This window comes from Eutrigla gurnardus (genome assembly GCF_963514095.1).
Source record: "Eutrigla gurnardus genome assembly, chromosome: 9".
Lineage (NCBI taxonomy): Eukaryota > Metazoa > Chordata > Actinopteri > Perciformes > Triglidae > Eutrigla > Eutrigla gurnardus.
The window spans coordinates 23119596-23129043 of record NC_139923.1 but is presented as its reverse complement, the minus strand read 5'-3'; the positions used below and the strand labels follow the sequence as shown (position 1 = coordinate 23129043).

Below are 9448 nucleotides of genomic sequence, written 5' to 3'. Positions count from 1 at the left end.
TGAAAATAAATAATAATTATAAATAAGCTTCCATCTCAATTTAATTTGGTTACTTGCTTATATTCTGTCCTTGTGTCGTGTTGAAGTGGTAACATCTGAAGATATACTGTGAGAATTATAGATGGCACTTATTTCTGCCTGTCATCACCTCATATGTCTTGGTGTTACATTTCAAACACTATAGACTGAAAGAAGCATCTATGTAGACATTTGTAATTTCTATTCAGAAAAATAGTTTTAATGAAAAGGAAAAATGTTTTTTACATTTCTCTTGTTTTTTTTGTTCAAAACATATTTTTTCCTTTAGCTTTAAGAAAGCAGTAGGTTGTAACCTAGTTTTAAAGTTATTATTATACTACCTTTGTATATTACTTATCAAGTATTATCAAGTATTTAGTTGTCATAAACGGAGACTTTACTCAAGGTTAAAGTTTATTTGAATTTGAAAACATGCCAGTCAGGTTTATTCTGTAATAAAGTGCAAAAATGACTAGCAGAGTAAAATCATTGCCAACAAATTCTGAAGTGCAAAACATTTCACCGTGAACATGGATATACTTTGCAGTCAACGGCTGCATGACGTATATATATACAAAAAATAAAAAAACAACAACATTCCACATTACTTATCTTAGCTTCCATTTGCATTTTACAAGCCCATAAATATGAGATAAAAAAAGCAAAAACTTACACGTGAGAAAGGATTTAGCATCATGTTAGGCATCATTTGGTAATTCATACATGTATCAATTAAACCATACATTTCATGAAGAGATTATTTGACATTTACAGTAATTGTATTGTATTCTAAGGCAAAACGGTGAGTTATATAACAGTGGAGGAGTTAATTTCTATTTATGTAGTGATAAAAAAGGTCAGTAAAGTTTGTGACTAACGTCAACAGCAGATAAAGTAGGGTGGACTTACAGTTGATCGACAACGGCACGTTACACAGGACCACAATTCAACTCTGTGTCTTTCTGCTTCCTCTACTCTTAACACATTCAACAGGTCACCAGTTACTTTCTAGCAACGCTGTGGGTAACGGTGGAGTGTCCATCGGTGTCTCCACGAGGGAGAAGTGAGATTTAAATGTCAGATCTGAGGTAGGAGAGGTGCAGCAGCCGGCGCTGGCTCTTCAGCCATTGGCAGACTAAAGGCGGAACTGATGAGATCAAACAGGCTGTCATGTGACAACTGTAGGCTGACGTTGGCGCTGTGAAGAGACGAAGCTCCCTCCATCTGGGCCATCTCGTGGAAGTGTCGACAGATCAGAGGGACCACCTACAGGGGAGAAGAAAATCTTTAAAAAATGCATAACTGAAGGGAGACGATCTCATATACATTATGTTTCTTTGAGGTGAAGTTCAGGGAGGTTTGGAAAGGGGGTAACCTTGACAACGATGAGCTTCTTCTCCAAAGGTTTTCCATCAGGAAACCTCTCTCCAAAGCACATGTTGATGGTGTAGTTGGGAGAGCTACCGTTGTTCTCTCTAAACTGCCACAGTTCTGAAACGGACACAAGTGGGACCGTCATGCTTCACTGGGAATCTGACGGTAATTATATTGGTAAGAAGTTGGTCATTTTGTTCAAACGAGTAAGAGATCCACACTCACCATTCACATACTTCTCAAAGCTGAGGAGCTCCACCCTGGTGTTCAGGGGCATCTTGCTTGGGTCTGGGTGAGCCGCACTGGGGTCGCTGGCGCTGGCGTAAACGTGGCACCTGTCCTGCCGCCAGGCATAGATACCAGTGTCCTGTACCTCCAGGAATAGACCTCTCTGGATGCTGTTAAGGATGCGCTCAGTGTACTCAACCTGGAAAAAAAGAACCTTTTTTATATTTGATATTTTTTCCTCCTGTGATGAAGTTCTATGTTTCTCAAACTGACCAAAGTTCTTTGACTTTTTACAGTTCCTCCTAGTTCCTTAAAAGTAAAACTACACTGGTAAATATTACATGCACTTTAAAAAGGTACCCTGTAGAAGTTCTGACCACTAGTAGCGCTAAGGAGTCGCTCTCCTGTTTTGTTGGTTCTTGTGAACGTGACATACACATTACTGCCAATGGGTTCACATATAAACTACACGCTGATTGGTAGCACAGCAGGAAAAGCAGTAATGTTCCAGCGGAGGCAGAGAAAAAAAACACTTCCAAACAATGCATGATTTAAAAATACTTAAAGAACCGGTGTAGCGTGTTTTATGAGGAAGGATGTTTCTTTTCTTTCTTTCTTAGATTCAGTCACACCAAATGTCCAGCTGATCATGTACCTGTTTGTGGTCCAGCAGAGATTCAGTGGAGGGGAAGCAGAGAGTGTGGGCATTGAGCTCGGGCACCTCCTGTTGGTAGTGCAGCTGGAGACGGCCGGTGGTCAATGTGGTCCTCAGCATTTCCCTTTTCCTGTAGTGGATGGAGATCTCCAGGTCGTATATACTCGGCATGAGAGGTGAGTCGAGGGCTGCTGGAGGATTTACTGTTAAAAAAAACATCACATATTTACAGCTAATCAATAGGTAGCAGTTTTCCCAGTCAATTAATTTCATTGAAGGGATTTTATTTTGACTCACCCTCACAGTAGGTAGGCTGATGTGGAGGAAGCTGTGGGTGGTTCTCGGCTGCTACAGGGTAGCTTGCTGGGGCAGCTGGATTGTGCTGACCATAGCCCTCTACCCATGGCTGCTCCTCTATTAGGGACATTAGAGCAGCATTAACATTAAACCTTTATTATGGGTGGATGCTCCTCCATGACTGATTTTTTTGCATGAGACACTCTACCTAATGTCGGGTTGCCAAGATCCAAGGCCATCAAAGTGTTGAGCAGATTATGCTGTGTGGAGAAACGGCAACAACACAGTATTTAAGCATGTGATTCATATTCAAGGGGAAGCAAACGCCTCAAAGAAAATCTTTGTGATATGAAACCAAATTCGGAGAGAAGTGAAAGTGCGCTCTAGACAATACTGAACCTCGTTTCCTGAGTAGCACTCTACGGGAGAGCTTAAGATTTCCGGAGTCATCTCAGAATCCCCCTGGGAGTCTAGCGTTGCCGGACTTTCGTAGTTGTCTGCGGATGAAAGAAAAACGACTGCACGTTAATTTGCATTCAAAAGCCGTTAAGTGGTGGAAGCAGACAGGCTTGGATTAAAGAGCATTTACACTCGGTGTTGAAGATCTCGTAGATTTTATGAGGGTCGTCAGAATTCTTGGAATTATCCGTTATCATCTTGAAGCGCTTGTTGAGGTTGTTCATAGCGCACCGGAAGTTGGTTTTCCATCTGGCCTTGTCGTTGGGGAAGTCGTTGATTTTTCCGCTTGCTACTGCCCATGCCTGCGAACCAAGAGATAAGCTTCAAATGCACTCTTTGTAAACAAAAAAAAAGGGCTGTCACGCCTTCAGAAATGAAGACGCCTTGAAGGGATCTGTAATCCTCCACTTTGCTATTTGCTAGTGTAGTTTGGACGAGAGGGAAGTGAAAGTGCCACCACTGGTGCCTGCTTCCGGGACCTCCATCAGTCATTTTCTTCAGAAGCTGTCCGTGAGGAGTGTTTGTGGCACAATCTCATACTTACAAAAATACTGTGACCATAGTGTCAGACAGATGTCAACAAAACATTGCCGTGCACTGCAGTGAAGTTGGCTGTTGGACCTACCCGGAATATTTTGTTGTCCTCTTCGTTGCAGTCCTTTCTGGAGTTGTGCTTCCAAGGCACTCTGAACTTGTTGGGGCTCTCGTAGCACAGGCCTTTGTACTGGCCAGTCTCAACCTGCTCTATGAGCCAGCTGGCAAACTGAGGCTTGGGAGGGCTGAGAGAGAAACATGACAGATCAGTCTCCGGTTTTTCTTTCTTTTTTTTTTTTTTTCATGAAACAGAGAGAGCAGAGGAAGGAAAAGCAAAACTTTAAACACCGTGTCTCAACTGGCACTAAAGCTACAGTCAGCAATCACACAGCAAGGTATTTGATGTTCTTAGACAGTTAAAGAGAAAAAAAAGTACCTACAACACCCTGTAATCCTGTGGCCAAGCAATATGCAGCAATATACAGCAATATGCACACCAGACTTTGTCAGCACATTATACGAAAACATGGATTCACAGGGAGCTCTAATAACGATAAAACAACAGATAGGAATATAATGATCCTACATAAGGAAGGAAGAGAGTGTTTTTTTCTCCCTACCTTTGCATTTTCTCAGCTGTTGTGTTGCTCACGCAGAGCTGTTGCTTGTTGTTCATCGTCATCGAGGAAGCCTGCTGGCTTTATATGAGGTTTCCGTGTCTCCTCCCCAAAGGGAGGGCGCAGCAGCAGCAGCAGCAGCAGCTCGCGGCAGCAGCTCGCGCCAATTCCGACGCGCACGTGGGTGCGTTTGATTCGCGTACAGGTGCTTCACAAAGACGAGTTCGGCGGAAGATCGCGATAACCACCGCGAGCGGCGAAAGTGAAAGTACTTCCGGTTGTTCGCTTGCGTTGCGTCACAATATCCTCATGTCATTTCGTCATCGGCCGGACGAGTTGGACTCGCTTTCCCTTGAATCCAGTTGTTGAATGGGTTTCATCAGCTCGTTAAAATACGTCATCGACTGGAATTCACGTGGAATAACAAGACTGTTTGCTCTTTGATACTGTTACAGTAGTAGTATTGTTGTTAGGACTCATGCATTGTGATCAATATGTTTTCTTTGCTTTAGTCTCGAAGCCTGGATATTGTTAAAATGGCCATGCCAGAACCACGTGACCCCAGTGCTGCTTAGTATAACTAGATACATTATGTTTTAATTAATTCAGGAATGGATCTGAACATTTCTATTCGATAAAATAAAATTGTTGTTCATAGTGTCATAACAATCCAAAAGTGATCTCAGGACACTTTACACACAGAGCAGGTAGTAGTAGTATTCACAATAGTAGTATTTAGTACTATTAACAGAAGTAGTTAGTATTGCCAGTAGTAGTATTAACAGAAGTAGTATTAACAGTAGTAGTAATAGTAGTGGTAGTATTAACAGTAGTAGTAGTACATTTACATTTAGGGCATTTAGCAGACACTTTTGTCCAAAGCGAAATAAAGAAACCACAACATATTGATAAAGTAAGAGCGAAAAAAAACAAGAAACAAGTGTTAGGTCCTCGTCTGAGTAAAGTAGTAGCTGTTCAGCAGGTATACCTTAGGAACAACAGTGCTCTGGTCAAAGTGCTAAAGGTAAGAACATAGGAGGGGGGGGGGGGGGGGGGGGTGTTGTTAGTGGATCATGCTATGTAGAGTCGAGGTGAAGTCTGAACAGGTGAGTCTTGAGCCTTTTTTCGGAAGATGGCAGGTGACTCTGCTGTCCTGACATTGGTCTGGAGTTCGTTCCACCACTGAGGACCAGAACAGAGAAGAGTCTGGACTTTGCTGAGCGACATTTGTTTGATTTCAGCGATGGTGGTACCAGCCGGCCAGCTGAAGTAGAGGAGCGAAGTGCTCGCGTCGGGGCCATCGTCTTGAATTGGATGCGTGCTGCAACAGGGAGCCAGTGGAGGTCATGGACGAGGGGGGTCACATGGGAGAATTTGGGTAGATTGAAGATAAGGCGTGCTGCAGCGTTCTGAATACGCTGCAATGGTTTCAATGGCTGGGAATCCAGCCAAGAGAGAGTTGCAGTAATCAAGGCGGGAGATGACCAATGCTTGGACCAGGAGTTGCGTTGTGTTCTTTGTGGGTGAAGATCGGATCCTGCAGATTTTGTGGGCAAATCTGCAGTGATGTTGGTGATGCAGGATGGTTGGTCATCGAGGATTACACCCAGGTTACTTGCAGTTGACAAAGGCAATTCTGTGATATCCTTGACAGTGAGCGACAGGTCCATGTGAGGGCAGTCTTTCCCTGGGATGAAGAGGAGTTTGTTTTTTTTTCAGGTTAAGCTTGAGGTGATGTGCAGTTGTCCAGACGGAGATGTCTGTCAGACATTCCGAGATGCGAGTTGAGATGTGAGTGTCAGAGGTTGGGGGAAAAGAGAGGAACAGCTGGGTGTCATCTGTGTAACAATGGTAGGAGAATCCATGTGATGTCATTACAGAGCCTAGTGATCCGGTGTTTAGTGAGAATAGAAGCGGCCCTAGTACTGAGCCTTGAGGGACACCGTTTCCAGACAACAGGGTTTGGACGTAGAGACATTCCATGTGACCTGAAAGGTGCGATTTGTCGGGTACGATGTGAACCCGGTTAGAGCAGAGTCGGTGATGCCAAGTTCAGCCAGGCTGGAGAGGAGGATTTGGTGATTGACTGTGTCGAATGCAGCAGATCGGTCGAGGAGAATGAGAACGGAGGAGTTGGATGAGGCTCTGGTGTCGCGCAGGGACTCAGTCACTGTGAGGAGGGCTCAGAATTCTGAGAAAAAAGTCAGAACAGACTTTGAATTTAGAAAGAAAAAAGAAAAGATTCCTCCTCCATAGCTACTCTCTGCACCGCTACAGTGGTGGATTGGTTAACACTTTTGCCTCACAGCGAGACATCGTTTGTTTTCATCCCATTTGAATCGTGCCATGAATGAAACTTATTATGTGGAATTGTGCAGGTGAAGAAAGTCGCATTTTGTCATAGAATTGTGAAGATACGTCATTAGAAAGACGCCTAAACGTGCTAAAAGTGTCTCTCGCTGAAACTAAGATGCTTGTGTGTTTCGTACCAGATGCAGTCAAGTTTTTCTCATTCTTACTCTTCCCGGCTGAGGAAAAAAAATAAAATGCAGCAGGTAAGATAACATTTGTTACATTTGTGTGTGGAGCATAAGCTAGCTAGCTAGCCAAGGTAGCGTCCATGATGGTGACGTACATTGCTCAAGAGGAGAGATGTAGTTCAGGTTTCACACAAACATTATTCTCCTGGTACAATTCAAACGGGATTGAAAGATATTTGCCATTTGATATTCTCAGACCTTTCGGCTCTTTGATCAAGCGTCAGCCAGACGTTTCCCATCATGCCCCTGGGTCTTGAATGCCGACAATATGACTCCATGTTATACCTTTTTAATATTTCACACAATATAGACATGGTTGTAATTTAGTATTTGAACAAGCGGAACACATGATGTGATGCAAAGTGACACCAATGTATCCAGTTATTATAAACGGATTTACATATTGTGCTACCGTAAGAGAAGTGTCAATACTATTACAACACACATGCCACTGCATTTATTTATAAGATTACTACCCACCAAACATTTCGTAAGAAGCTTCAGTTCAGATTCCTCTCAGGTCGGTATCAGTGAGACGGCGTCCCGCGAAACCAAACCTGTTCCAACGAAATTAGAAGAAAGAATCCACCGGAGAATGTACCGTAATTAAATGTGGAGCGTGTTCAAGTATAATGTGGGACTTTTCAGGGTCAGGATGGTGCAGGTGTGCGAGACAGAATATTAATAGACAGAATATTAATAGACGGAATATGAATAACCACGCAGTGAGTGAGAGTGGGGGACTCCCTTGTTTCAATGACATTTGATCTGGAGTAAATTACCAAATAACACTTCTTTGCTTCCTCCCACTTCCTTTTTCTCTCTTTCATCAGCATAACTCTACAAGAAAATGCAAATATACATTTTTTTGGGGTCTTCCCCAAACTTGCACGCCAACACAAAGGGTCATGTGTGCATGCTAAGCCTATACGTCTCTTTGCATGTTTCTCGGGAAGAATTGCTTTTTATCGGCTCACCGCAGACGCGTTGGTGATGAGCTGAGGGGGCTAACGCGTATTCATTGGTCTGCCACTGTTTAGGAAATATTCTACGGCCCAGTTTACATGTGTCAGGAATGGGGAAGCGATACCCATTCTAATAGAGCACTTCCTTTTTCCTGCTTATTGGGAGTCCCTGTAGAAGGCCCCTACAGAAAACACATCCCACTCAGGGAGGATGTAGTGCGGTTACGTCCTCCCTGAGCTGCGTGGCCACATGCAGGGCTCGCATCCATTTTGCACTAGTTCAAGTGTTAACTTGTTTTTAAATTGATAATATATATAGTATTTTTTTGGGCAGAGCGGAGCAGATTTCTTGTCTCATAGTTTGACGCCACAGAGGGATGAAAGGCCCTTATTTTGAAAAGCCAAACATCTGTATAAAGAAGTCTTTGGATGAGGAACTTGTATTATGCAGACAGTAACTTTTCAACTCTTCTTGATTCTCCTTCCTCTTTCATCTCTCTCTCTCTCTCTCTGTGTCTTGCTATCTCTGTATCTCTGTCTCACTCGCTTTTGCGGAAAGACACACACACTTAACCATCATATCTCTTTATCACTTACATGTTTTCAATGCGGGACACTTGTGACTTGAGGCATTGTTTCAAAAAACAACAACCAAGGTCACAGAGTATTTATTAAAAACCTGCTATGGTAGAAAGCTGCACCCTTACCTATGAATAACATTTTGCTTCAGATTAAATTGGATTGTGTGTGTGTGTGTGTGTGTGTGTGTGTGTGTGTGTGTGTGGGTGAGCGTGTGCGTGGGTTATATCATGTTTTTCCACATTTGTTCGTCTACTTCATGTCTATGACTCATTGTTGGCTAACTGAGAACACTCCCAACCTTTTCCCGTAAACCACTTCGGAGTGCTTTTGTGTGTGTGTGTGTGTGTGTGTGTGTTTTGGGTTGTTGTGATATACTCGTAGAGACGATAACGATAACTTCCATTAGATAAATGATAGTTTACTGAACTCACTCCAGTCAATGACATGCATACATCCTTTAAACGTTAACTGTCTTTTTTTCGGGCCTTGCGTCCACGTACGTGACCGAGCACGACGACACACGGCCACGCGACGTCACTGTTATCTACTGCAAACATTACAAAGGTCACATGACCTTTAATACATTATTCCTACTCAGGAGACTCCCTCCAAAATGTTTGGAATGAATTTCACAATATGTGATATCCTTAATCAGCAGATGAATCTTTCCCTGCAGGTTGCAACAAATACACGACGGAAAATGATCGTCATGGATGGTTCAGGTTCAGATCTAGTATCAGATGCCACTTAATTATACAGAGGCTCTTTAAATAAATAACCTGTGCTGAAAGAACCGAGGGTTGCCACTTTTATTCTCACTTAGCGCCCTCTGCTGGTGGCAAGGCAGAGGGCCAACAGCAGCCTTAGGGGAACTCTTAAGAGTTTGTAAGTGAGGATTACTAATACATACAAAGCACCACAGGCCAATGCAATTCATATTACCTACAGAACACACATACACATATATTTTCTGGCTGGAAATAACATATTTGACTCCCAACTCTGATTGAGTTGGGAGATGATAATGAATGATGAATGAATGAGATATTATTTGCAGGAGCAACATGCTCAAAATCTTGTTGTAATGTTTAAGTTTAATTTAACCTTTAATTCAATTTTGAGGAAAAATGGTCTGTTATCTGGAACATCCCTAAAGATATATTAGATGTATTCAAATAT

General features: G+C 42.8%; 1 protein-coding gene across 1 annotated transcript; it reads right to left on the bottom strand.

The window, feature by feature from the left end:
* Positions 1 to 414: 414 nt before the first annotated feature.
* On the bottom strand, positions 415 to 4372 carry irf7 (interferon regulatory factor 7). The gene is made up of 10 exons (XM_084016967.1): positions 4186 to 4372; positions 3657 to 3810; positions 3162 to 3333; positions 2972 to 3069; positions 2781 to 2832; positions 2573 to 2689; positions 2276 to 2478; positions 1618 to 1819; positions 1394 to 1509; positions 415 to 1284 (listed from the first exon to the last, which is right to left on the bottom strand). Exons 1-10 carry the CDS (start codon positions 4245 to 4247, stop codon positions 1096 to 1098), a joined length of 1365 nt encoding a protein of 454 aa, XP_083873093.1. The 5' UTR covers positions 4248 to 4372; the 3' UTR covers positions 415 to 1095.
* Between the last annotated feature and the right edge of the window lie 5076 nt (positions 4373 to 9448).